This window comes from Mesoplodon bidens (genome assembly GCF_964165515.1).
Source record: "Mesoplodon bidens genome assembly, chromosome: 2".
NCBI classification, from domain to species: Eukaryota; Metazoa; Chordata; class Mammalia; order Artiodactyla; family Ziphiidae; genus Mesoplodon; species Mesoplodon bidens.
This window is the reverse complement of record NC_138177.1, coordinates 50,691,258-50,719,182: the sequence shown is the minus strand read 5'-3', so window position 1 is coordinate 50,719,182 and position 27,925 is coordinate 50,691,258. Positions and strand designations below refer to the sequence as shown.

Below are 27,925 nucleotides of genomic sequence, written 5' to 3'. Positions count from 1 at the left end.
TGCTAAGACCCCAGGAATGATGTTCTGTGGGAGAGAATGCCAGTGATCATCTAGTCCCAACTTCATTTCCTAGATAGAGAAATGCAGGCTCAGAGAAAGGTAGTGAATTGCTCAAGATCCACAGTTAGTATTTCCACATAGTAGGTCCCCCAAAGCATTTGTCAAATGAGTTCAAGGGCTACAACCAGCACCTTCTGACTTCAAGCCCAAGCTTCTGTCCATACAGCTGTCCTCAGATGCAGAAAATTGGTAACGAGTCTCTTTTATCCTGAAGACAGGCATAAGAGGAATGACTCTGGCGCACATAAAGCATGGGAGGACCCTCCAAGGCAAAGAAATAGCAGAACTGGTAGTTTCTAATAGTCTTTAGAAGCTGCCTCGAGGCACTTTGAACCCTGGTGACCCATTCTCACTCAACACAACATGTTTTCTCAGTTCCTCACTTCCTCTTTGGTTTGCTGGTATTTTCTTTTTCATCTAAAACTAGTAGGCAAATAAGATAGGTTGTCATTTCCTCATTTTTCAAGCCGTACTCCTTGTAGGGGCCAGAAATCTCTTTCAAGCATCAAACAGTGAAGGGTTCCTGGGTGAGCAGTGGGTCTCTGTCCCCCTCTCCAGGGGCTCTTGGATGGGACCTTGCTCTGGAAGGAGCCATGGACCTCTGGCTTTGGGCACTTTACTTCCTGCCAGGTAAGTGCTGTGGGGAAACACACTGGATGTTGTATGAGGGCTGAATTGGCCACAGGTAGGGGAGTTGCTGTGCGTCTCCGGCTCTGAAGTTTCTGGATGGATTTAATTGTAAACCGGTACCTAGAGCAGGACATGGATGGAGGCCCTGCCCACTCCCAGTTAGTGCGCCTCCTTCTACTCCAGACACACCTCCTGCTCACTGAGGAGTTGACTTGTAAGGGCTGAAGGCGTCATCTCTCCCAGACATATCGGCCTGTTAATATGGAATCTCAAAGCAAGTGCCTCCAAAGTTCTTTCTTCTTACTTCTACATTCTCTTTCTTTGGATCTCTTTAACTCCTGAATTTTCAAAGTTCCCATCTAAATGAAGTCTCCCTGACCCATTTGGTAACCCTAATCCATTTCCTGAGCTCCAGATCTCAAGTTACAACTGTCTCCTTGGTACTCCCACTTCCATATCCCATCAAGATCAGAAATGCAACAGGCCTAACACCTAACCTCAAATTCCTCACTGGTCACCACCCAAATCAGCTACTCTCTCTGTCTTAACTATCTCTGATATCAGCTGTAAAATGCCAAAATAGCTTTTTACCACCTCTTCCCACTTATCCCAAACCAGACTTTGACCTAATCAATGGCCAATTCATGTAGTTTCTAGATTCACATTTACCAGGCTGAGAAGCCATGGCAGCCCCTACGAGAGACATAACAGAGGGAATGGAAAGGAAAAACACAGGATCACCTCTTAACTATCTCTTCCACTTCCTCCAACCTGACCAGCCTGTAGCTCCAGATCAACCTTCCTTCATCTTAACTGTGATCATAGAATCGTCCTTTCCAACAACCTTCCATGGCTCCCACTGCCTACTGAATCGAACTCCTTAAATACAAACTCCTCCCTTGGCCTCCCCTTTTATACTCTGAGCTTATCATACTCCCCTGTACTTTCCTAACCTCCAGACAACCTCCTCTTTGAACATGTGCTAGACTTTCCTGCCACCATGCCCTTGCTCATGCCATTCCTGCTGCGGGGAATAGCCTTCCACTCACCTCCACCATTTATGGGTCCTTCAAATCCCATCTCAACCTCCACCTTCTCGTACATGTCCCAGAGGCCCTTCTTCTGAACCCCAATAGCTGACCCCGTTCTACCTTGTATTATAGCTCAAGGTGTGTTCACCTTATTTTATTGGTTCAATGGTAAGCTTCTTGGGGGTCAAAGTTGTTTCTTATTCATACTTGCTTTCTTTGTAATGGCTGGAGTTTGGAAGAAAGTCAAATCTTTGAATCAAATATTGGAAATCCCTAAAAACCCAAGGGAATGAAGTTTTAATGAAATAGACTCTGTGAGAGGTGGTAGGACATAGGGGATCACAGTGGATGGTTAACTAAACTTAGGTCTGAGAGGGAAGAGGGATTGGGTAGACATGGAAAATGTCTAGGAGTGAAGGGTACCTAAATTGTACCCCTGCAGTCTGTCCTGAGCAATACGACCCTTCTAGCCAGAGGGGTCCTTGCTCTGGGCCTGGTCCTTCTCCACTTGTGCCCATCTCCACAGGGTGAGGAGTTCAAGGTCCAAAAAGATGTGCCTACTCCAAGCCCACACCCACACCCCCTCTTCTAGACCTCAAATTCCCTGTCCAAATGTCTCTGGAACCACCTTCAATGACTGTGTGAGATTCTATCCTGGGTCTTCTATCTTAGGGTGACCCCTGGCCTATAAAAGGGTGGCTACAGGTGGTTGTTTGGGAAGGTGATGGATAGAGCTTGTACACGCAAGCTGGGTCATCCCCCATGTATATACCAGGACCATTGTGGAGTGGGCAGGAGCCAGGGATGAGAACAGAAAGGAGAGAGGCCAGAGGCTAGAGGCAGGAAACTTGAAGCCATTTTTCCCTGCATAGCCATATATTTGAGTGGACATCCAAGGAGTGTGTAAATTTGTCAGGATAGGGGGATACTTTATTCAACAGTTTTTTAGCCTGATCATTAACTTTAAAATATTTAGACGTATGATATTTGGGTCTTATTTGTATTCCTGCCCCAGGATCTGCAAATGTGGGGGTGGTCCTGGTCCCAGAGCCCAGTGCATGAGGCACAGACTATAGGCCACATCGCCTGGGGCCCTAAGTGGAGTTCCGTAATAAAGCAAGGCAGTAGCATAGGGTATACACTTTCAAACTTTTTTTACCTTGACCCATAATAATACATACAGTTGATGCTGTGACCCAGTACACATACGCATACCTAAAATTTATTCTTGATTCTTTAATATGGGGATGACTTTGGGGCTTCAGCACTTGGACGGATGTTGGTGCTCTTTTTGGAGATGGGAAGAGCTTGTGAAGGAACAGGCTTTGGAAGAGAAATCAAGAGGGTTTTGTTTGTTTGTTTGTTTGTTTTTGCCATTGTAAGTCTGGAAAATATCTTATATGTTTGAGTGAAGTGCAAGAGCAGGTGTCAAAAAGGCAAGTCTGGAGCCCAGAGGTAAAGACAAGACTGGAGATCCATATTATGGTGAGATCTATATAGAGCTGGTATTAAAAGCCATGGAAGTAAATGAGCTAGTGTGGGGGGAAGCAAGGAGGACAGAGAAGAGAACAGGCCCAGTGTCAGGCCCAGTGCTGATAGAGAAGGGGAAGGAAGGAAGGAAGGAGGAGGAGAACTAAGGTGAGCGGATAAGGAGAGATAAGTCAGGAGATTGCAAAGGAACAGCCACTGAGAGTGTAATGTCGGGGAAGCCAGGAGAGGAAAGCATTTCAAGGCAGGAAGGCTCAATTCCACCAAATGCTGCCAGGAGAGCAAAAAAAAAAAAAAAGATAAAGAAGTGACCATCCAACATGACAACAAGGAAAGTTTTGGTGACCTTGACCGGAGCAGTTTCAGTGGAATACTGGAGCCATAATTCTGACAGATGTAGGTGGAAGAGGAATCGGGAGATGGAGGAGTGGATTCAGTGATTTTGAGAAAGTGAACAGAAGAGGGGTGGCAGCTGAAGGGGAGGGGAGAAGTCAACCAAGGGTTTTTCCAGTATGGGCCATATCAGGACGTGTGTGTAAGCATGGCAATGCTGGAGGAGAAGAACCAGTGAGACAGACAGAGAAAGGGGGTGATCGCAGAAGACATGCTCTGAAGAAGGTGATGGGATGGATTCAGGATAAAGGTGAAAGGACTGGCTTTTGAGAGGAGGGGGACACTCCATCCACAGCGACAGGACCAAGGGCAGACAGTGGGCGAGACACACACAGGTTACTGTGGGCAGAAGTGGGAAGGAGCATAGGATGCTTCCCATCCTTTTAAAAAAAATCCACGCTCCATTGGATAAACATAAAACACTCAGGTCAGCTCCCTTCTTCCAGAGATTCTGCTGTGACTTGAGTTGATAGGGTCTCATCGCTTTTCCCACCTAGAAAATCACTGCTACACGTAATCCGAAGTCTATTCCCAGAGCACTGCCACCAGCCAAGGCCTTGGGGGCCTTTACCTTATTTTACATTATGAAAAAAAGATTTTTTCCATGTTCCAAATTGGATATTTATATCCAATTATATGTTTAGAGTGACTTTTTAAGCTACATATATCCCTTTCCCCTACTATCACCACTGAAAATCAAATCACCAACTTAGAGATTAATGACACTTAGTTAGCATCCTCTCTAAAATGTCAATATTAAACAGCTTGGTTCCTTTAGATACCTTCTCCCACTCCTTTCTTTTTTCCCCTGAATCATTTGGAAATGTAGTTAAAGGGTCCAAAATTGCAAAAATTCAAGGGCACCTGGGATGCTTATCTAAGAATGCAGATCCATAGGCCCCATCCTAAGCAGATATAATCACATTGCTTAAGGGCAGGACCAGGTTATCTGTATCCTAGCAAGTTCCCCCACAGGAGTCTTACGCACACTGTGCATAAGTTCTAAACCTGGAGGTTATATCTATCTATTTTTCTATTTGGGAAATCTGCTTTTGGTTAGAAGCTACTATGAACTCCAAGGAGAGTGGGATCTGGTCATTTTCATCTCGCCCATTAGTGCCTCCTTGGGACCAGAGTTCAGTGTACTCAGCAGCTTTCCTTGTGCTTCATCCATCCAAAATTTGCACAATAAGGATGTCTTAGTCAGCTCCAGCTGCTTTAACAAAATACCATAGACTGCGTAGCTTAAATAACAGATATTTATTTCTCACAGTTCAGGAAAAGGTGCTGGCAGATATGATTCTCCGGGAGGGCCCTCTTCCTGGTTTGCAGCCATCTCCCTGTGTGCTCACATGGTCTCTTCTTGTGTACATGGAGAGAACAAGGACACTAATCCCATTATGAGGGCTGCATCCTCATGACCTCATCTAACCCTACTTACCTTCCAAAGGCCCCACCTCGTAATACCATCACTTTGGGGGTTGGAGTTTCAACACATGAATTTTGGGGAGATACAAACATACAGTCCATTACAGAGGATCTGGGCAAGCCAGGGGGTTACCAGCAGCTCATCGCTGAGCAGAGAGAGGCCACTGGAGGCATCTGCACAGGTGATGACCCCTCTCTCCTCTGTCTTGCGCCTGCCCATTTTACAGCATCTCACCCTTGAGAAAGCAGCAGGCATGCCCTTTTCTGGCTGGGTTTGTCCAAAAATGTTTGCATGCTCATTCTCAGGTGCTGGGCTTTACACACAGGTATGGTCCTTCTGGACATACAGGGGATTCGCCTATCCCCTTGGTTGGGTGTTTGTCCTTTGATGGCACGTTCCAGTCACAGGGCTACCTCACACGTCTGTTTCCAGGGGATTTAAAGCAGTGTTGGGTTATTCATGAAGGGTTTCCATGTCAGATCATACATGTCTGGTGGGCCCCTCTTCTCCCCACCACACTGACCAGCTACACTTTCAGATCTTAACATACTCCTGTAAATGTCCCCAGCTAGCCCCTCTCTAGCCTCCTCTACCCCTATTTCATGTTCCCATGGTTGTTTCTGTTGTCCACGTTCTTCCCTCTCCCCAGAACATCCTCCTCGACCCTCTCTGCTCATCTAGGAGGCTCCAGCCCCACTTCTTTCCTTGACTCCTTGGAGCTATTCTTTTTTTTTTTTTAAAGAGAGAATCTTTTTTTTTTTTAATGTACTTTTGGCTGCGTTGGGTCTTCGTTGCTGTGCGTGGGTTTTCTCTAGCTGCGGTGAGTTGGGAGTTATTCTTTCTTGCAGTGCACGGGCTTCTCACTGTGGTGGCTTCTGTTGTTGTGGAGCATACGTTCTAGGTGCACGGGCTTCAGTAGTTGTGGCACAGGCTCAGTAGTTGTGGCGCACGGGCTTAGTTGCTTGCAGCATGTGGGATCCTCCCTGATCAGGGCTCGAACTGGTGTCCCCTGCATTGGCAGGCGGATTCTTAACCACTGTGCCACCAGGGAAGTCCTAGAGCTATTCTTAACGTTTGCTCTATGGATGAATTTCAGGAAGTTTGTGAACATCCCTCCCCGCCTCCTGAACATGCCATGTTCTCTCTCCTGTCCCAGCCATTTTGGGGGTGGTTCTCACTGTCTAGAAGGGTCTCTCCTCCACCCTAGCCCACAGCCCCCTCCCCCCACACACACTTCATCCTCTGAATTGTCTTCCCAGAAATATACAGACACTTATTGGGACCCGCTTAGCTGACAATTAATCATACTTGGACTTTCTTCTCCAGCTTAGACCTGCCTTCTCTCAGCCAAAGCATAAGCTTTTTGATGTCAGGGACTCAGAAACCACACCTTTTATTCCACCCTGCTCCACACCACCCCCAATGCACATACAATGTGCTCACACACTCAAATATACCCTTGTTTCCTTCTGTGTTCCCTTCCTCAGTGAAGACAACCGTCATTCTCTGAGTTGCCCTCCACACCCAGTCCTTCAAGTCACAACTTACACATCATGTCTTCCAGAAAGACTTCCTCAAATTATATCATCCTCTGCAGCAGCCTGGATCAGGCGCCCCTGCTTGCTGCTTCCAAGGAGCCCTGTGTGTCTACGCCATGGGAGTTATTACACTCGGCTGTCACGTAGTGGCCGTCCATTTGTATCATTCAATAAATGATTCATTCTGTGAGGGAGGGATGCCAGCTACCTGATCACATGAAAGGCATTCAACAGATAGTTGTTGAATTATTGAATAAAAAAACTGGAGGTGAATGGTTGTTTTGGTTGTTTGGATGGATCTGAGCAAAACAAAACTAGACAGAAAACCTGTTGGAGCAAATTGTACCATGCCTCCCGACACCACCCTGAAGTCACTCAGGGATCATGTGCTGGTTGGAGGGATCACTGTGGCACATTCTCTCCCCCTGGAGTCGGGTAGTGGCTTTGACTGTATTTTCAGGGGTTTGATATCTGGGTCCATATGGGTTCAGGTTTGGTAATGAGGCTGAGGATTACATTAAGGCTTGGGCTGGGGAGAGACTCAGCCTTGGGCATAGGGCTAGGGATGGACATAGAGCTGGACCAAGGATATAAATAGGGTTGGGGGTGGGAAGAGGCTGAGGATGCAGCCAGGGCTGGAGACCATGAGAGGGCTGAGGCTCAGGGCTGGCTGAGGCTTGGGCTGCTAATGCGGATGGAGTTGGAAGTAGGGATGAGTGTGAGGCTGGGCTGGGGCCTGGGTTGGAAACAGGGCTGGAGTTGGGGATGTGGCTGGGGATGGGGCTTCCTCTACATTAACTGCCTCTCCCTGCAGTAGCTGGAGCCCTGAGGGTCCTTCCAGAAGTAAATGTGGAGGGAATGCTGGGAGGATCCGTTGTCATCGAGTGCCCACTTCCTGAAATTTATGTGAGGATATATCTGTGCCGGATAACTGTTGCGTCTGGAGGATGCGCCACCGTGGTGTCCAGCAGGAACTTCGTCAAGAAGGAATTCAAGAATCGAGTCACCCTGGAGCTGTGTCCAGACAGGAATCTGTTCCTGGTGGAGATGACAGAGCTGGTCGAGAGTGACAGCGGGGTCTATGCCTGTGGGGCGGGCATGGACACAGACCGGGGCAAGACCCAGCAGGTCAACCTGTCTGTTCACAGTGGTAGGTGCCCCACACGATGGAGGCTCCGGCCACCCAGAAAACGTTTCCACTTAGGAAGGCTGGGACAACAATGGGACTGCAGCAGTCCCCACACTCTTACACTATTCCCATATTAGCAAGTCCAGTAGGAATTGGGATCTGTAGAGTTGAAACCTCGTAGAGTCAATGAACTTCATGGTCCACCAAATTTTCTATCCAAACTGTATGAAAGGGACAGGATAGATGCTCTCCTTGTGTGGTGTTTTACTCATCCTACCCAGGGCACGAGGCGAGTGTGGGGTGAGATTGAGGAGGGGCTCTGAGACTGAAGGAAATTGGAAGCAAACGGACATAATTATTACCATAATTGTCCCATGAGAAATATCAGGGATAAATATAAAGGAAAGACAATCATTTTTCACAGTTGATGGCCAAATTTGTTACTTCACGATCTGATCCTTTCTTTATTTCTCCCGAATCCTTCCTTTTTTTTTTTTTCTCCACTGACTTCCTCAGACATACACAGCACTAATTCAACAACCTAGATTCCCAATGGTCTCCGATGGTTTTGCAGGGAATGCCGACAGGGTTAGGGTGAAAGAGGATTTCTGTCAGGGAAGCCCCTAGCCTGGTTATTTTTCTGCTCCCTGCCCTCATCCCTCACTGCCATCTGCCCTAGCTGAGTCAGCCTCAGCTCATACCAGCAGTCCCTTCCCCAGGCCTCAGTCTCGTCCTAGAGACCACCAATGGACTCCTCTTGCCTCCGGTAGATTACGGGCCTTTCTGGGAAGAAGAGCCAATGCCGGAGCCTCCAGCATGGTTTAACAGATTCCTCCAAATGCGTATGCCTCTTTGGTTCCAGATGCCTGAACATGCCAGTTCTTTGGAATTCATATCCAAAGGTCAGTTCCCCAAAGGTAGGGTAGGGGAGGTGGGGGAGATTCTATGGCATTGTGAAAATGGAGGAGGGCGTATATGTTCAGCTCATAGGATGGTTGGCAGAGCAGAGCTGCGTCTCAGATGTGTATTTCCCTGCCTTAAGAGGGGGTACCTCCCTGAGATCTGCGTTCCAAGTCTTTCAGGCCCATCCTTCAGCCCGTACACTTGGCACTAGTTGCAGAAATTACCCATCACCACCAGGTGGCACCACATGTAATGAAGTTTGTGCTCCATTCACAAAATCTAGCTCTTTTATGAATGACTGCGGGAAACCAAGACTGGGCAGACGTTTCCCAGCCAGAGGTCCTCCGGCTTCCTGCTCCCCATAGGGCTGTCTTTCATTTGCTGGCATACTGATTTAACAGCTCTATTTTACAATAAAAAGATCAATCATGATTATACTAATGATACTTTTACATTTCTATACCATTTTCCTGTCTTAAATGCATATTGACATGCAATAGTTACATCACATCCTCACATCTGCCCTGTGAGGTAGATACATTAATTGAATATTGTTGCACTAAAAGACAGCTGGCCATTGAGAGAGGGATCGTGTAACTGAGCTCATTGTATACTCAAGGTTGTGACTGACAGGTGTGGGATGGGGGAGAATAGACAAGCACATAGATACAACACAAGGCAGAGTGGGAATTGAACTACAAACAAGGTTTTGTCCATGCTTAGAGGAGGGCAAGCTCTTCTGCCTGGGAAGTCAGGGAAGACTTCCTGTAGGAAATGGAGTTTGAAGCAAATATAGATAGAACGTACTAGACGCAGATGGCATGCTCAGGAGGCATTTCAGGTGATGAGGACTGTGAGGACAAAGGTAGTCTAGGTAAAAGGGAAGCATGTGTTCAGGAAAGAAACGGTTGGCCCAAGGCTGCTGGAGACTAGAGTGTGTGTGTGGAAGGTCACTTCTTCCTGCTGTCTTCTGTAGTAACCACACCAGCTCAGAGGACCGAGGCCCCTCCAGCACACCATGCCTCCCCCACCACCTCAATCACCCACCGCCCTCGAGTTAACAGGGCATCTTCAGTAGCAACTGCCCAGCCCACCACCCTCCTGCCATCTGCCACAGCCTCAAAAACCTCAGCACGGGAGGAACTGCTCAGGCTCCAGACTGCCAGCTACAACCGCCAAACCAGGCTTCACAGGCAGAGGTAAGAGGCCTGCACCATCCAGGGCGAGAATTCTGTTAACAAAGGGACAAACTTGTGAGCTACCTCCAAAAAAGTTGGCCACTTGCGTGCTGCCTTAACCCCCTCCCTTCCTGACCTCTCCCTTCTCTCTCCCCCTCCTTCCCTCCTCAGAGCACTCAACCACGGCCCAGGCCTGGTGTCTGGGATGGAAGATCAAGGCTTCTACATCCTGATCCCCACCATCCTGGGTCTCATCCTGCTGGCACTTCTGGGGCTGGTGGCGAAGAGGGTCATTCAAAGGAGGAAAGGTGAGGGGGTCAGGCTCCGTTTCGGAGAGCCGAGCTTCCCAAAGATCCCAGAGCATTCAGATCCCTCTGACCTCCCGGGGACACTCAGGAGCTCTAGATGAGCAGCCTGGGGTGTGGCGAACGTGGTACGGGGCTCAATGGTCTGGAAATGGGGGCGGGGAGGAGCGCGGCCTGGGCCCTTTGGTCTTCAGTAAGCACCCACATGTCAGACATTGCCAAACACCAGGGAAACAGACAGCCTTTAGTTTTCTAAGACTGGGAGGGGGTGCCCATGGGCCTCTGACACCCTCTTCCTCTCTCCTTCCCTGTGGCTTTACCGAGAAGCTCTCTCCAGACGGGTCCGCCGACTGGCCGTGAGGATGAGCGCCCTGGAGGCCTCACAGCGGCCCCTGTCACAGCGGCCACGCGTGTCACAGCGGCCACGCGTGTCGCAGCGGCCACGCACCCAGAACAACGTCTACAGCGCCTGCCCTCGGCGCCCTCGGGGGGTGGACGCTGCTGGTGAGCAGGCGGGCAGGTGGGGGAGAGCGGGACAGGTCGGGGGGAGAGGGAGGCGGGTTGGGGGAGTGCGGGTCGGGTCGGGCGTGCGAGCTGGAGCAACAGACACTGCGCGGCGCGGAGGGTGAGCCAGAAGAACCCGCCTCCAGAACAGCCGCATGCAGCGCGGCCGGCTCCTCCTCCCCAGGCTTTCCTGCAGAGCTGCGGGTGGGGCTGGACCCTCGGCCCCGCCCTCATGTCGGCCCTCCCGGTTCCCATTAGGTGAAGGGGCGGCACCTCTCCCAGGCCCCGGAGCATCGGCGCCCCCAGCCCCGCCGCAGGTAAGCTCCGCCCCGCCCCTGATTGGCAGCTGCGGCCCTAATGGGCGGCCCCAGACCTGGGCTTGCACCCGAGCGCAGTCGGTGGAGCTTCGGCTTAGCTGGAGGGCGCGGGCTTTCGCAGTGGCTCCTCGGGCCCTGAGACTGGAAACTAGTATCAGTTTCCTCCTTTGATGGTGTCAGTAGACGACTACGCAACAATTGTGGTAGACTTAGTTACACGGCTTTTAGCCAAGCATTTCTCATGGGTCAATGGGAGCTTAGTAGAGGATGATAGATGGTACCTCTACAAATACGTGAAGGGCTTTCGTGTGGAAAAGATTCGATTTCTAGGAGATCTTAGGGGGTGGAAGTTACCCAGTTTCACCTTAATATGAGGAAGTACTTTCTAGTAAGCCCTCGAAGATGAGAGGAGGTTGTTTACCCATCACTGAAGGCAGTTAAGCCTGGCCTAGAGACGTAGATAAGATTCAACACTTTGGATGAAGAAGATTCCTCTTGAAATCTAGGTTTGGACATAGGGAACTCATCTTTCTATTTTTTTTTTCTTCTCATCTTTCTATTGATAGCCATTTGGCAGATGTGTGAAAAACCTTTAAACTATTCACTCGTGTTTGTTTTCCCAAATTTCCCATTTTATTCTCTAAAGCAGCCTACCATAGCGGAAACATTATTACTTCAGGAACCAGTAAAAACTAAGTGTGGCAAGTGTCCCTGATTTAATCAGGGGGTAGGCTAAGCTAATGCAGCAAACCCTAAACCACAACCCACGACATGGAAGCCTATTTTCCTCTCAAGCAAAGGCAGGGAGCCAGGAGGAGGTGGCCTGAGCCATGGGGTCTTCCAGGAACTCAAATGCCTTCTGCCTGTTGCTGCACCATCCCCTGGAGTCTTGCCGCGTCCATCCGTCTGTGGTCAATGCTCAATCACCAGCACCATGTCTGCATCCCAGCGCATGGGAGGAAGATAGAGAAAGTTGCATTTTTAAGACCATGACCCTGAAATTTCACACATCACTTCTACCTGCATCCCACTGGGCACAGTTTAGTCACGTGGTCACACCTGCCTTCAAGGGAGGCTGAATAATGTATCCCTGGCTCAGTAACCGTGCCTTGCTAAAAAGAGGAGAGTGATGCCTGGCAACAAGCAACAGCTCTGCCCCCATCATGCCCAGCTTCTCAAGCTTGCCCTTACTCAGCCCTGCTGGAGAAGGTTCACAGTAGCTTAGGTAGGTCCAGCGGTGCCCATATATTCTACACTTAACCTCAGCCCTTTTCTCTAGAACTGCTCTGTGACCACACATACCGTCACCTGGGCCAGTACCTTGCTCAAATTTTACCCTTCCTCCCTGCTTGAAACTCACATTCCCACTATCAGGGATAAAAATCTTGATGGAGCAAGTTCACAACAAGGTGCCTATGATTAATAACTGAGTATTTTAAGCCTTCACGGGGAGTGACTTTTTAAAATTTTTTAAGCCAAATAAATCTCAGATGATGAACTGTAGCAGGCAGTGGGAGATATAGATAGATACATAGATAGATAGATAGATATTTTTTTTCTTTTTTTTTTTTTTGCTGTACGCGGGCCTCTCACCACTGTGACCTCTCCCGTTGTGGAGCACAGGCTCCGGACGCGCAGGCTCAGCGGCCATGGCTCACGGGCCCAGCCGCTCCGCGGCATGTGGGATCTTCCCGGACCGGGGCACGAACCCGTGTCCCCTGCATCGGCAGGCGGACTCTCAGCCTCTGCGCCACCAGGGAAGCCCTGAACTTTCTGGGGAAGTGGAGTTCCACATGGCCTGCCACCTTCCTCTGCTTCATCGGCCGGCTCCTTCCTGGAATGCTCTGTCATGTCACGTCACAAGCTCTCCATGGACTAAAAACCCTATGGAGGTGCAGAGGATGACTCATCCTTCTGATAACTCCCTGAGAAGATACATATTTATTCCACAAGTCACATCATCTAATCCCAGAGGGGAAACTCCTCCAGCAGCTGGTTCTCCTTCAGACCCGTGCTTAGTCACAGGATTTTATGAGCCCCGTTTAAGGCATTTCCTGTCACGTTAGATCTAAGTGTTTTCCAGTTATCTGGGGTTGAGACGCCACTCTGAAAATCCCCAGGGCTGAGCCACCTGATGGAGCTCAACCACCTCTGTGTTTTGCCTTCTAGAGGACAGCAACCACATACATGCTTCCCCCCCACCCCGCCCCATTGCCTGCTGTCGATGCTACAATCACCCTACCCAGATCCAGTGATGCTTCTCTGGTTGTTCCCAGGTGTTGGAAACTCCCTGTCTCCATGCCCCCTCTGTAAAGATCAGCTGTGAATATGTGAGCTTCTACCACCAGCCTGCTGCCAAGATGGAGGACACGGATTCCGATGACTACGTCAATATTCCCTGCCTGACTCAGCTCTCCAGCTGTCCCCCTGGGCCCAGACCTTGGTGCCAATGAGTCTTGTCTGTATGCTGGTTTCCAACACCCGCTCCATCTGTTTTCAGAACCCTCATTACTCCCACGTCCTACCTCGAGTCTCATCCCTGTCTATTTGCCCTGAGCACTGCTCAGTCCCCACTCCCCCAGCTCTTCCTGGACACTTTTGCAGCCCCCTGTCGTTTTCAGGTGGGCTCCAGGAATGCAGAGTATTTATCCTGATGCCACTTGCTTCCTTTCCAAGTCATGCAACAGGCTATGGGATTTGCAGAGTGTCTTTGATCACACGGTCTTTGCTGTCCTGGCTCTAGACCACATGGCCTTGGACTGGAGCCTAGGCATAGCTGTTGCTTTGAAAGCCCTTCTCGGTCTTGGGTTTCTCACCAGTAGAAGGTGCCTGAACTTCTTTGTGAGGACATGCTTCAGCCCTGAGCTAGGAAGGGACCTTGTTATGAAACACCCCTTACAACCTCTTTGCCCTGATCTTAGGGCCGGCATTTACTAGTGATCTTCTATTTGTCTGGAGTCCTATGGTGAGGGCAATTTATTTTGATGTGATGAAGGGTTGTAAATTTTCAGAACCATGCTTGTTAGTGCTAGTGATATATGTGGATACCCTCTTTACTCTCAGGCTTCCTCCCTTGATGCACCTAAGTACCCTGACTCCAGCATTCCCCCTCTTTCAGAAATAGAATAGTTTTTGTCATCTATTTATCCTTCTTCCATGCACTGAAATGTGTGCACTTATCTTAGCCTTGGTCGATTTGAGCTATCCAAAGCCATTACATCTCTCTGCTTTTCAGAAATGCACCTCCTCTCTTTGCCAGTCCAGGTGGCTTATAGCCAGGTGGGGGAGAGAAAAGATATGGGATTCCTGGAAGGACAGTTGTTCTGCAAGGGTACTCACGTCATGGAAGAAGAGACATCCCACCTCCTACATATATTCATCCTCTTGAGTGTTCTGAACAAGGGCGCAGTTAGGCAGACATATATCTTTGGATTGCAATCAACTACAAAGTCCAGTCAGAGCTTGAGACTGGAGAATGTCCCATCTTGCTTTTAGGAAGAAGGCCTTTCCCAGACACACAACTCAGCTTCTCTGGGCACTGGTCCAGTGATAGAAAGGAAAGGTTCCCGAGGTGCCTGCTTTTTATGAGCAGGGAATGTCATCACAGATGGGATAACACATAACCCTAACCCTAACCTAACCCTAAATTATATTCGCACCACCATCACACCTGTCATCCAGGTATGATGACACCATCCACGAGGTCGCTTGACACTGGCACCCTCCCAAGTGTCAGATAAGGGAAGAGTGAGAGGGATAAGAAAGAGGGCACCCAAGGGGCAGGGATGAGGAGGGGAGTGTGGGCAAGAAATGCGGTGTTTAGGGAGAGTCTGCTTTGTTCTGGGCACCCCCCTGCATTATATCTTTTATCATTTATATTTCAAACCAGTGCCCTCACCCTCATCCCAGTGCTCTGTAGATGACCCCTGCAGGTGTCATGACAATGTGATTTCCATGCCCTAAAGTTCAACTTCACATCCCAACATCCCTCATTGTTCCTCAACAATTCAAAGACAGGTTAAAAAAAAATCCAATTAAGCATTTACTGAGCACCCATCCTCTACCCCACGTGGTGGCAAGGATCGTGGAGGATCAGAGAGAAGCATGGGGCACTGTCCTTGCTGCCTTCACAGAACTTTCATTCTGACAAATAAATATGGCATCGGTTAAAACACTGATAGGAATTAAATAGCGTTATAATAAATATAGGAATCTGCTTTGTAGGTTATTCACAGCACCCAAGGGAATCTTCCACGACTGTTGTTGGGGTCACTTAAAGAATGAAGTCTTTGAGGATAAGCCTGGGCCAAGGATGGGGCCCATGGTCAAGGATGTGAAGCACCCAGAGAACATCAGGGGGAGGGACGCTTGTTTGAAATGACACAGAGAACGAGGAGGACATCCTGGCCTAGGCCTTCAGAGCTGGTAGAAGTTCTCCATCCAGGTCAAGAGAATGTCCACTTCTCCAAAGGCTTTGGTCACAGCTGCTTCTCTGTCCAACTAAAGGGAAAGGAGAGTTGAAGATCTGTCATGTTAGCCACAAGAATAGGTTTCCTTCCGACACCTGAACCCGGTCTGACTCCAAATCATGGGCTGAGTCCCCTTTGGGATGGCCTCTGACAAAGTCACCTACCCATCAATTATTCCCCGTCTATGAGCGTTGTCTGCCTCGGAGGTGAGGACAGATGGCTTGGTGAGTGGCAACGGATAAGGAGCAAGGGAAAAGCGTCTGGAGTCCCTGACACTAAGAATCAGAATCCCAGTGCAGGGTGGATTCTGTCCATCCCCTGAGCCCACTGTGCAGATGAGGAAACTGAGGCCTGGGTGGCCCCTTTCCCTTGTATATTATTGCTCTTCACCATTTATTTATAAACGGGGGTATCTGTTCCTTCAAAAAATGATCAAAATTGTATTTGTTTTGTGGGGGGAGCTGGGTATGAAATTGGGATTTTCTTTGTTGTCTTAACTTAGGACAAGGCAACATAATTCCCATAATTCTTTTTCACAGACTAGACCCTTTGAACATCATGGAAAATACGCAATGTGTGTTGTGCTCGGGGGTTCTCCCTTCCTTCCCCCTCACTTCTGACTCCAATCGCCCACCTCAAGTACCCATAAAACTCTCACTTGGGAATGTCCTTAGTAGTGAAATCGTCTTGCAGGGAAATATAACAGCACTTTAACTTGAAAACTGGCAGAGAAATAGGCTGCCATTTGTGGTATTTATGCAGAGGATATGGCAGTTGATGCAGCTACAGCTGTGCTAAGTCAGGTGGCTTTGGGGCCAGCCACGGGGAGTCAGCTGCCCTGGATTCTGCACTCGGTCCCTAAGGAACAATCGTGTGACACCTCAGACTAGTCTGCTTCCAGCTGGGCAGCTCTCAGTTCCTGGCTTTGATTACCTGTTTAAATGCTCTCTGGAACAGCAGAAACCGCCTGCGTGCACTCTCACTGATGGAAAACATCTCCTTTTCCTGCTGGATAACAGACAAAAAGTGTGCCAAGTGTCGGGTAGGAGCAGAGACAAGCCGCCTCCCACTCCTTCCTAACGACGCCAGAGGGGTGCCCAAGGCCTAAGAAGACAGCTCCAAATCCCGCGTCCCCAAGGTAGCCAATGCTGAACTCCCACCATGCAGCAGGGACTGTGTCCTTTAATTCTCACAGTAGTCTTGCCACGTAGGGGTGATTATCAGCATTTTATAGATAAGAAAACCAAAGCTCAGAGAGGTTGACCACCTTGCAAATGGACACCCAGTTGGTTAGAAGCAGACCTTGATTTGAGCCCAGAACTGCCGGTGCCCAGAGCCTGTGCTCTTTTCCATGACACCTGCAGCTCCCTGTCGTGGAATAAAAGCCAGGGCCAAATAAGGGAAGACGAGTCTTCTGAAAACATAGCATTTCCTGTGGGCCTCAGTCCCAGCTTTGTTCTACTCACACTGGGTTGCAGTTTGGACACGATGACAATAAAGTTGTTGGCCAGAGTAGAGAATGACTTCAGGATCCTGAATTCAACTGCCTTATCGCGGTAGTTTTTGAAGACAGTGTTCAAGTAGAACTTCAGCAGGGCGTGGATAAGGTAGCAGCTTTCAGCCTCCTGGGGAGGGGCGGGGTCATTGCGGAGCCAAGGCCTCTGCCCACCCCAGCCCTGGATGAACCACTCACGTGCCATGCAAGGCAAGATAAGCACAGTAGAGGCAGCGATCCTCTAGGAGATGCTGATAAATGTTAGATCTTAAGGAGCCTTCAGGCCCCTTTGTTTGACAGGAGGAACCGCAGACCCAGAAAGGAGGGACTCACCCAGGGTCCCACGGCCGGTCAGTGGCAGACACAGCCTAGCCCCCAGGATTCCTGACTCCCATCTGGTTAGTATTCTTTCTTCTATACCACATGGCCTCTCTAATAGCTCTGGGCGGTGATGGACCTTGAAAAGCACCAGATCTTGATTGGTTGAGAGTTGGCAGGGAAAAGGCTTGGAAGGAGAAGAAATGAGGAGAAAAGAAAACTAGTATCCTTGAGCACAGGGAATGCACACTGGCCCTCTGAAGTGCCACAGAGGGAAGCTCAGCATCTCTCAGGGATCAGGGCTCAGTCGTCTGTGCTCACTGCCTAGATGGGTGATGAGGAACAGGTGAGAAAAAAGTGGGGGCATGGAAGTGGCCTAAGCACATGCTCACTGGGCTGCCAAAAGCGAAAGAGAAATCTAGATTGATGGCAACTCCGCCCCTCCTCCGCCCCTCTCCTCCGCCCCTCTCCTCATGCCACATGTTCACATACCCCAGATACTGAGATGACAACCCCAGATATTACTTCTCTGACTCACTACCAAGCCCTGTCCTGTGCAGGCTCAGCCCAGGGCAGAAGTGTAGTCTTCTGTCAGCCTCCCCTAGACAACCCCTCAGCGTCACCCATAGAAGACCAGCCACCCAGAGGAGGCACCATCCTTCCCCAGCATCTGATTACCGAGACATTCTGCAGAACCTCCTTCCGCAGCAGCTGGACGCTCGTGATATTATCCTGAGCTTGCTTTGGGAAGAGAAAGAACAGATGTCTCCAGGTTGGGGGTCAGCATAGAAACCAACCTTGCAAATACACGCTGCTTCCCCAGACCCCTAAATCTATCCAGTCTGTGAGATCTCAGAGGCCAGAGGGAGGACCCAGGAAAGGCCATGCTGAGCTGGCCCCTGGGGTTGGGGTACAAGGTTCCAGGGCCAGAAAATCACCAATCTTGGCCCCCAGGGGCAGATGGAATCCCAGGAGCTCTTAGAGCTTTATGAGGGACCTGTTTGATCCTTTTGGCCACTTGAGGCAGGAAGAAATAAGCCCATGTGGTTTAAGAACAACGAGGAATGGGATGTTACCCCCATATTCTGCGGCGGGGCGGGGGGCTACCCCTTGGAGCTTCCCCTGCAGCCCACCACTCATCCCAGTTCTTGAATGTTGAGCCAAAGAATGCTTGAGAGGAAGGAATTTTAGAGCTCCTTTGTCCCACCTCCTCATTGTACAAATAAGGAAACTGATGGGGGCGAATGTAGGGGTTGCTGTACGGGTTGGTTTCAAGGTCAAGATCATACGTAGGTGACCTGTCTCCAATGCAGCACCCTCCCCTCTTCCCTAGCTGCCTCATCAAGCTCCTTCTTTCTGCCTTGCATCTGGATTGTCCTTTAAGGAGTACATGTCACAAGCTCTATTAACCATTCTTTCCCAACTCAGCATTAAACATTTTTCGACCTTTACTCAAGGCCTAAGCAGGTGGGAACAGAATAGTAGGAGCTGGCAAAGTAGTAGGTGAAAACTCTGGTGGGTCTCGAAGGATTTCCCATGACTTCCCATTGGTGGAGTCTCATGTAACCCTGAGACATAGATGAAGCTCAAATGAATCGGGCTCCCTTCTTTATTCCTCATGGGCTGTGTTTCTTTTCCTACAGACTGGCCACATCTTTCTGAGCCTCAGTTTCCCCAAGTGCAAGAGGAAATGTAGACTTGTGATACCTCTGACTTCACTAAGTTCCTGGATAGGAAAATGATGATCAAGCTGCAAAAGGCTCCATAATCATAAAATGTTATCCTCTACCCAGAATCACCCCCACGGCTGGCTTCAGAACAGCGTTTCACTCACCACAATGTCCTTCATGGCCTGGAAGGCTTCCCACAGTTCCTGAAGAAGTACCCCTTCTACTTGGCAGGGCCCAAATTGGAATTCTTGGCCCTGGACCCCTGGCCCCTGGCTCCAGAAAAGCAGGATCAGACTCAGGCAGGGAAGGGCAACCATGTGCACAGGAGAGTCCATCTGCAGCAGAGGAAGGACCAGGACGATCCTGCTGGAAGAAAGGGAGGCATCCCCCTGAGGCAGGCCCTCTGTCTCAGGAGGGGTACATCCCAGAGTAATGCTCCTTGGCTGTGCCTCGGCCAGCCTCGGGGACACACAGATGGGAAACCTGAAACTAGAGTAGGTTCCCGGTGTTAGAATAATTCAAACATGTGGCCTTGCTGAGGTGCCCTGGGGTGGGGCAAGGTTCTCTCTGACCCTCGGTCTCATACCCATTGATCTGGCTTTCCCACTATCTGCCCCCCCATCCATGTCACACACACACCCCCTGCATCTGTTACAGTCAACTGTAACCAACAACTTGCTAGTCAGAATTTGACCAAAAAGAGTGAAGAAATGAGGAGTGCCATTTCTTCACTCTTTTATAATATGCCAAAGAACTCATATAGGGAGCCCAAACTCAGCAGGATAGAGAGCTTAACTAGGCGTTTGCCTGTCTAAGTTCTGCCCTTAAGTCACCAGACACACGTGGACAGGTCTTTCTCCTCTCCCCCAGGAGAAGGCCACCTCCATCTCATGAGGAGCCGTGGGTTTAATCCTGACCCACAGGGAGGGACTAGCTGATTGATAGGTTAGGGTCACACACTCACTAGGCCACCTCAACTAACGGACTGGCTTGTGACTCTAAGAATTAAATTTTCAGGTAACTGAACAAGAGGAGGAGTCAGATTTCCAGATGAATCACCTTTAAAACCTTCCACTGAAAGACGCTGTGAAGAGCCCCAAGCCAGAGGAAGGGAACCCCATTGTCTGTCTATCATAATTGTATGCAGAGATTCCTTCTCCCTGACTTCTTTGTCCTTTGCTTTTCTTCCTTCCTTCTTTCCTCAGAGCTCAGTCCCTCCCTCCCTTTCTTACTCCTGGCCCTGGTCTCACACCTGAGGATGCTCAGTCTTCCACCCCTAGACTGGGCAGGAAGCAGGGAGAAGGCCTGTCTCTGGAGTGCCTGCCAACACATGGGCCAGAGAAGCGGGCCCAGGGCCAGCACCCATTGTCCTGTCATGCAGCTCTGTGCTTCAGCCTCTCACTCAGAGTCTTTCCGTTCCCTTCTTTCAAACTCCACAGGATCTGCAGCCTGTCTTGCAAATTCATCTCTAGGCCTCATAATCCTCCTGGCCTTCCTCTCCTCCAGCCTAAAGTCTTCTTGGTGTTAAACTCGAGGAAGCAGCTCAGCTTCATGATACATCTCACCCTTACCTAAACACTGGAAAAGTTGACTTCTGCCATCCCCCAGCCCCCCTTCCCAGTAGGGCAGCGGTCAGTGTAAGGCTTCAAAGCCAAGTACTCAAGACTCTCCCATCACTCACCTCAGGTCCTAGAAGTGATGCTTGAGGGTTTGCTGTTTAGAGGTGGCTGGTTCCTGTTGGAGAGGAAGAGGGTTGGGCAGGCACCCCTACCATTCACAGATCAGGGTGCAACTGTGAATGGAAGGCTCCTCTTCCAGCTATGGAAGCTGCTTCAAAAGTAAAGGTGCGCAGGCAAGCCAGGCTTTGTGGAGGTTCCTATATACGGGGGCTGTGGGGGAGGGGTGGAGGAAGAAGAGGGAGGTGGAGAAAGGGAAATTGGTCATGCTTTTCTAGAGAATTGCTTCACTGCCTAGTCACCCTTCACTCTGAGACAATGGGGCAATGGAGAAAGCAGCCTTTGAGGTGAGGTGAGACCTGGGTCTGAGTTCTAGCTCTGCCACTGTTGGTGTGCCAAGGGCAGGTTGTCTAGCTACCTCAAGCCTCAGTTTCTGCATCCATAAAATTAAAACAAGCAAACAAACGAAAACCCATCCTGCCACCCTCAGAGGGCAGGCGTAAGGAGTAAATGCGAAAGTGACACAGAGGTGCTTTGTAACCCCTATACACAGGTAAACCAATTGTTACTGTACAGGGTACACTGGTCTCCTTACTGCTAAAATCACTCAATAATTAAGCCCTATTTAATGATGCAACAGTAACCCAGAGGCCAAGGATGGCCAAGACATGCTTCTCCTTTAATCGGTCAGGGACAAGAATTTTAAGAGTGTTTCCTGACATGCAGCCACCCAGGTGTACAATCACTCAACCAAAATGTGCCCCTTCTCAGGTTCAAGTAGAATAAGGAAGCTGCTGTACATGGCCAGGTCTGGAAGGCTGGGGGCCCTGGTGTGCTAGTGGTCTAGCCTCGGCGGTGCTGCTCTGCCTGGGATCACCCAGGGGATGCGGCAGTGCAGCATCAGGAGCATCAGTGCCATCAAGAGACCTGGCCTCAGGCTTCCCTGGTGGCGCAGTGGTTGAGAGTCCGCCTGCCGATGCAGGGGACACGGGTTCGTGCCCCAGTCCGGGAGGATCCCACATGCCGCGGAGCGGCTGGGCCCGTGAGTCATGGCCGCTGAGCCTGCGCGTCCGGAGCCTGTGCTCCGCAACGGGAGAGGCCACAACAGTGAGAGGCCCGTGTACCGCAAAAAAAAAAAAAAAGAGAGAGAGACCTGGCCATGTGTCCAACTAGGAAGGCACTCAGCCTTCAGTTCTCTGGGTGTAGAATGAGGGTCAGACTGGAGCAGTGTTCCCAAAGCATGTTCCACAGAATCTAGTCCTGAAGGATGCTTGTCTGCAAGACTCTCCATGAAACTAGGGATTTCACTGTCAGTAAATTAGAGAAGACTGGCATGTGCCAGCCCCTCTTGGAAACCTATAGTACCCTGTAGAGGCAGGGGGCCAGGCGTGGGTTTAACTTGCTTTAACCCAGCCTGACCCTGGGAAACAGTTTGAGAAACATTGGACTCTGAATGAGGAATGGGCAAACTACCGGCCACGAATAAGCTAAGAATAGCTTAGCCCAGTGACAGAAGGATAGTTTTTATATTTTTTAATGATTGAAAACAAATCAGAAGAAAAACATGTGTTTTGTGACACATAAAAGTGTGTGAATTAACATTTCAGTGTCCATAAATAAATTTTTATTGGGACACAGCCATGCCCATTTGTTTACATGTGGTCTAGGGTTGCTTTCGTGCTACAGAGACGAGGATGAGTAGCTTTGAGGCCATATGGCCCACAAAGTTGAAAATATTTACTATCTGGCCCTTTGCAGAGAGAGGTTGCCGAGCCCTGCTCTGAATTACCTTCTTCCACAAACATTCTAAGAGTTTCCTTAAGCCTAGGTCCAGGCAAAGCCATGGGAGTAGAAATGTGATGTGAGGGGCAGGATAACTTTCTCCGGCTCCGGGGAGAAGGAAGAACAGGGGACCCTGGGAGGAACAGCCTTTCCAACCTCTCCAGGTGGCCGACCCTTAATCTCTCTGGCACCAGCACCCCTTCCCTCCATCACACTCACAGTATTGTTTGTTTTCTTTAGTAAAGCAAATACATGATGCAATCCCCAGCCAGCAGGCTGGTCAGCTGCCACTGCTGCTACAGGTACCACGCGTGAGTCCTTTGCTCCTGGAAGACCGGAGTCTTGTCCCCTAGTCCTAGGCAGGGGCCCACATCACCCACCCTTTTTCCCTTCAGGGTCTAGGTCATTACTAAAAATCCCTAACTATGATGGGAAGAAGATGCCAAGAGGCACTTTGAGACAGAGAAGAAGACAAAGTAAGAGTATTGGGGTAATAGATGACAGGGAGGCAGGAGAGGGCTGGAGAGACTATACAGGTGAGCTGAGAGGAAAAGTGAGCCCCTAGGGCAACTGCAATCCTAGACAACTCTCTACTGATAGGCAGGAGGGTGGGAGGGATGAGCTGTTAGCAGAGCAGGCTAGGACAGAGGCATGAGGTCATGGAGACAGCTCAGCAGGCTCCAGAATATCCACCTGGGGTCATGAGCTGCTCATACTGTCTAAGGAAGGAGTAATATAATATGGACTTTCCAGGCAAACACGTGTCTGCATCTCAGACTTGGCTGAGCTTATCGTAGCAAGATTCACCGGGGAAGGGAGAGCATGGGGAGAACCCAAAGACCTTGGTCCCACGACAGCTGAGATCACTGGTTATGAGTTCACGTTTTGCCTGCATGCAGACCTGGGCCCAAAACATGATGAGCCCCTAGGAGCTCTCTGAGTCTTCTCTTCCTCATCTGTAAAACCGAGTCCTCATAGGTCCACAAGGACACAGTGACATAGAGCCTTGGTACTCAAAGTGTAGTCTGTGCTCCAGCAAAACAGCAAAATCTGCAAGCTCATTAGAAATGCAAAATCTCAGACCCTTCCCCCAAAGCTACTGAACCAGAAGGTGCACTTTAAAAACTCTCGAGAGGGAAGAGATATGGGAACATATGTATACGTATAACTGATTAACTTTGTTATAAAGCAGAAACTAACACACCATTGTAAAGCAATTATACTCCAATAAAGATGTAAAAAAAACACACACAAAAAAACAAAAAAAAACCTATCGAGATGATTCTTATGTATATTAAAATTTGAGAAGCATTTACATAAAACACAGGAAGGACCATCCGGTATCTTCCACATGGTAAATGCTTAACAAACAACAAACGGGGGCTTCAAGTGAAGGAGAAGGAACCAGAGCAGTGATTCTCAGTGGAGGAATTTTGCCCCCAGGGGACATTTGACAATGTCTGGAGACATTTTACAGTGCACAGGACAGCCCTCACCACAGAGAATTTGTGATTCCCAAAGCCAACAGAGCTGAGGCTAAAAAATCCTGGACTAGAGGAGAGTAGTGGCTGTGGGGAAAGAGCTGACGTAGGCATGGAGAAGGATTAGAAGGGTACCCTTCTTGGGGGCAGGGGGAAGCAGTGGACTGATGACATGATCAGGAGAGGGGACAAAACAAGATGGCAACTTGGAGGGCAGTGCCCAAAGGCTCCTGGGTGGGAGCAGATGGGCAAGGCCTGGCTCCCTGGCTCACCACCATTCCCCCCACCCCTCTTTCCCGGAGAAGCTCGATGTCTCAGACTTTGAGAGGCTGGAGAAAGGGGGGCTGATCCCTTAGTCCAGATCCATGTTTTTTCATCCAAACTCCATCCTGGACCAGACTAAGACCAGGGGCTCTTCTAATCTCTCTGGAAACTTGGAGAATTTTCTTCACAATAATATTGGACAGGAGAAAAGATCCTCTGAGGATAAACTTTGATTTACAAGGCCACTTTCTTCCCTGAATATACTTTATTAGATTGAGGAGGTTTATTCTGTTATTCTCAGGCCACGCCTGTCACATATGTATGTGTATATGTATGTATGTATTTCACGTATGTCATATCATGTCTGCAGTCTGAATTTTACATTTGAGAAGTAACTCTGTTCCCACCCCACATCCTCTACAAATTCTCCTAAACCTATATAGAGAGAAAAGGACTGAACCAGGACGGAGAAGGTTCCCTTCTCCACTCCTGGGTGCGGCAGTAAAGAGCTCACTCCTAAACCTGAATACCCCCTCCTTCTCTGATTGATGGAAATGCCCTGCGGGAGAGAAGTGATGAGAATGCAAATTAGTATTTCCTGAGTCCCAAGAGATAAAAGAAAGTTGCATCACCATTTTTCTTCCCATAAACTGAGTTAATCTTCACTCTAAAATGGATTGTTATCTCCTTATTTGGCTGGGAAACTCACGCACTGATAGATGTGGGATTTCTGGGCTTTTGTTAGTCCTTTTCCCTGTTTCAGCTGCCAGTCATTCCAGGAGCAGAGATGAAGGGTGGGTGTCCACTAGTTGGCCCCCTTAGACTGGCACTCTGCCGTTCCACCTTGTCCTCTGTCACTAGTGTAATAAATGATTTATTATTACAAGCATTTCAAAGGATGAGAGTGAAAACAAACATAGATCATTCTTACATCTGTACAGCATGCTCAGATGTACAAAGTACCCCCAAGTGAAATTTCTCATTTGATATTCACTGTCACAAGTATGTTATGAGAAAGAGGATAGATATTATTAACTGTCCTTTGCAGACTAGAAAGCTAAGTATCAGAAAAGTCAAATAATCTTCCCTAGGTCACATAAATAAATGACAGAATCAGAACTAGAGTGCAGGTCTTCTGGCTCTCAGTCCAGTATTCTTTCCTCTGTTCCACCCTTCATCAACTTCTCCATCTTGCATGTATTCACACATTTAATGAAGAAACATTTCCTAAGCACCTACTGAGTGTCGGATAAGTCTGTACAAAAAATGAATGACTATGATAACAATTTATAAAATGTCCAGAAAAGACACAGCTATAAAGACAGAAAATAGAGTACTGGCTGCCTGGGGCTTGGAGTTGGGGACTGGGCGGATAGAAGGAATTGGGGGTGACTACTAATGAGTACAAGGTTTCTTTGGGGGGTAAGGAAAAATCTTCTAAAATTAGATTATAGTGATGCACTCTGTAAATATACTAAAACCCATTGAATTGTACACTTTAAACAGTGAACTCTATGGTATGCAAATTATATCTCAATAAAGCTGTTAAAAAAAAGAATTGAGACCCAGTATTTGTGCTCTAATGAGTCAGTAGAGTGGATACACTTGCAAACAGATCAATTGCAACAGGAGTCACAGGAATGTGTTAACACCATTAACAGAAGGATGGAGCCAATGGAAACATAAATGTGAGGCAGAATCTCTGTGAGGTGTGTATTGGATGGTGCTGGAAGGGGTTGAGAAGCTTTCTAGTGGAGGTGACATTTGATCTAAGGCTTGAAGCCTGAGTAGGAGTTTGCCAGCAAAAATAAAGGGAGGGCACCTGCTGGAGACCACTGTGACCTCCACTAATTCTATGGCCACACAGCTGCTGTAGGGGACCAAGGAGAAGAAGGTTCTGGAAGTTGCTGGAAGAAGGAGGATAACTGTTCTTTTGCTTGAAAGTTAATGGAAATCAATGGACAACAGCAATTTAAATACAGCTGCAGGACATGTAAAGTAACCTAGGGTTATTGAGCCCTGGGAGCTACAGACAGGAATGGAGAAGTGGGGTGAAGGACTTGGGTCTCGGCTTTCTAAGCAAAGACTTTGGCCAGTCACAAGAAAGAGAAGCACAAGAGACATGCAGTTCTGAAAGCTGCAACTGCCTGCCAGGAGTCAGGCTCTTGTACCCTCCCACAGCCTGCAGAGCATCAGCTTTGGAGTCCCAAGGGCAAGAGTATTTTAAATAAATACACAGCAGTGTACAGGGTTGGGGAAAATGATAGTGACAGAGTCTCCTGAGTAGATCCTGGTGATGAATTATGGTCCATGTCCCCTGTGCCAATCTGTGTCTCACATATTCAAGGTTGCCTTTTCTTTTTTTAAGGTTGCTTTTTCTAACAGATATTTTTTTTTGAAAGGAGGAAAGGAAAGGAAGGAAGGAAGGAAAGAAAGAAAGAAAGAAAGAAAGAAAGAAAGAAAGAAAGAAAGAAAGAAAGAAAGAAAGAAAGAAAGAAAGAAAAAGAAAGAGAGAGAGAAAGAGAGAAAGAAAAAGAAAGAAAGAGAGAAAGAGAAAGAGAGAGAGAGAAAGAGGGAGGGAGGGAGGGAGAGAAGGAGGAAGAGAGGGAAAAGGCTTCAGTGGGAATGCGATGTATCCCATCCCAAGTCATTCATCAGCGTCAGTGCTCCCAAAACAGCCCCTCTGCCTACCTCCTAGCCAAACTCATTCTCTAGACCTACAAGGAAATTTTTAGAGTCCTAGACAGCAGTCACTCCACTCCTGTGCTCTTTTCGGATGGCACCGTTGTCATCGCTCTCTGTGCCCTGGTTGTCTTGTCCACCAAGCCATGACCTCCCTAGGCACCAGCTCTGAGTTTTCTCCATCTCAGAATGGCCCTCAGGACCTGGTACATGGCAGGTGCTCAGTGAGCGCCTGTTGAATAAGTGCATTTCATGTGACTGATCCCCAAAGCTAATTATGTACAGGCCCCAATAGCCTCCTGGGCTGTTTATAAACCGGTCTGTGCCAAGTGTTGACCAGTTTGCTCAGGCAACAACCATTGGGTTGGGAGACACGGCCTTGAATCCCATGGCCTTATTAAACACCTGGACCAGCTTTGCGTGTGTCCGTAGTATGAGAGTAAAAACTCATGAAATTATACTATAACCACCTATCTGATTGTAGAATCCCAGGGAAACAGAGTCTGTGATTAGGCCAGCACAAGAGAGAGTCCTGGGTCTGTGAATAAGAAACTCTTAGTCCCATCCTAGAGCTTCCATACTGCTGCCATCATGCTTTCTCTGTGCCACCCACACCATTCTGCCAAAGGGAGAAATGTCCCAATTTCATCTGTCTTATAGACTCTCTCCCAGTCTCATCCCTCTTTACAACAGAATGCACACTACTCCAGAAGATCCTTCTAAATGTACAACTCTGATCATATTACTCCTGAACCCCTAAAATTATCTTTGGTTTCAGGTAAGGAAAGCTCCCCCCAGCCCATTGCTCTTTTTTCCATTTCTGTATCCATCAGTGCCTAGCACAGAGGCTTCAACATTTTAGCTTGTTTTTTAATCAATTCTTTTTTTTTTTTTTGTGGTACGTGGGCCTCTCACTGTTGCGGCCTCTCCCGTTGCGGAGCACAGGCTCTGGACGCACAGGCTCATGGGCCCAGCCGCTCCGTGGCATGTGGGATCTTCCCGGACTGGGGCACGAACCCGTGTCCCCTGCATCGGCAGGCGGACTCTCAACCACTGCGCCACCAGGGAAGCCCAAATTCTTAATTTCAAAACCAGGTAAATGGAATGCATTTAAGGGAGAGGATAAATTAAATTTATTTTTACTTTTATGTGATCTTCAACTGGTTATTTCTATGGGTTAGAG

General features: G+C 48.8%; 3 protein-coding genes across 11 annotated transcripts in view; 2 read left to right on the top strand and 1 right to left on the bottom strand.

Moving 5' to 3' along the window:
* The window catches only part of YOD1 (YOD1 deubiquitinase), a gene marked incomplete at its 5' end in the record, with an annotated part of 285,339 nt that overhangs the window by 138,571 nt on the left and 118,843 nt on the right, over positions 1-27,925 (top strand). The gene's annotated exons all lie outside the window — the stretch shown is intronic.
* On the top strand, positions 532-14,536 carry FCMR (Fc mu receptor). 3 transcript variants are annotated; one of them, XM_081224638.1, is made up of 8 exons: positions 532-690; positions 7,384-7,719; positions 8,469-8,600; positions 9,578-9,800; positions 9,951-10,087; positions 10,412-10,588; positions 10,847-10,905; positions 13,182-14,536. In XM_081224638.1, the coding sequence occupies exons 1-8, from the start codon at positions 654-656 to the stop codon at positions 13,356-13,358; spliced, it is 1,278 nt and encodes a 425-aa protein (XP_081080764.1). In that variant the 5' UTR covers positions 532-653; the 3' UTR covers positions 13,359-14,536. The 3 variants fall into 3 exon arrangements, with proteins under 3 accessions (XP_081080764.1, XP_081080765.1, XP_081080766.1); XM_081224639.1 differs by lacking the exon at positions 8,469-8,600; XM_081224640.1 differs by lacking the exon at positions 10,847-10,905 and having other exon boundaries at positions 13,182-13,336.
* IL24 (interleukin 24) lies at positions 14,712-20,695 on the bottom strand. 7 transcript variants are annotated; one of them, XM_081224642.1, is made up of 7 exons: positions 20,539-20,695; positions 19,022-19,223; positions 17,866-17,928; positions 16,841-16,999; positions 16,677-16,742; positions 16,308-16,382; positions 14,715-15,405 (listed from the first exon to the last, which is right to left on the bottom strand). In XM_081224642.1, exons 2-7 carry the CDS (start codon positions 19,190-19,192, stop codon positions 15,322-15,324), a joined length of 618 nt encoding a protein of 205 aa, XP_081080768.1. In that variant the 5' UTR covers positions 19,193-19,223; positions 20,539-20,695; the 3' UTR covers positions 14,715-15,321. The 7 variants fall into 7 exon arrangements, with proteins under 7 accessions (XP_081080770.1, XP_081080768.1, XP_081080767.1 ...); XM_081224641.1 differs by having other exon boundaries at positions 14,717-15,405; positions 19,022-19,220; XM_081224643.1 differs by having other exon boundaries at positions 14,717-15,405; positions 16,308-16,379; positions 19,022-19,220.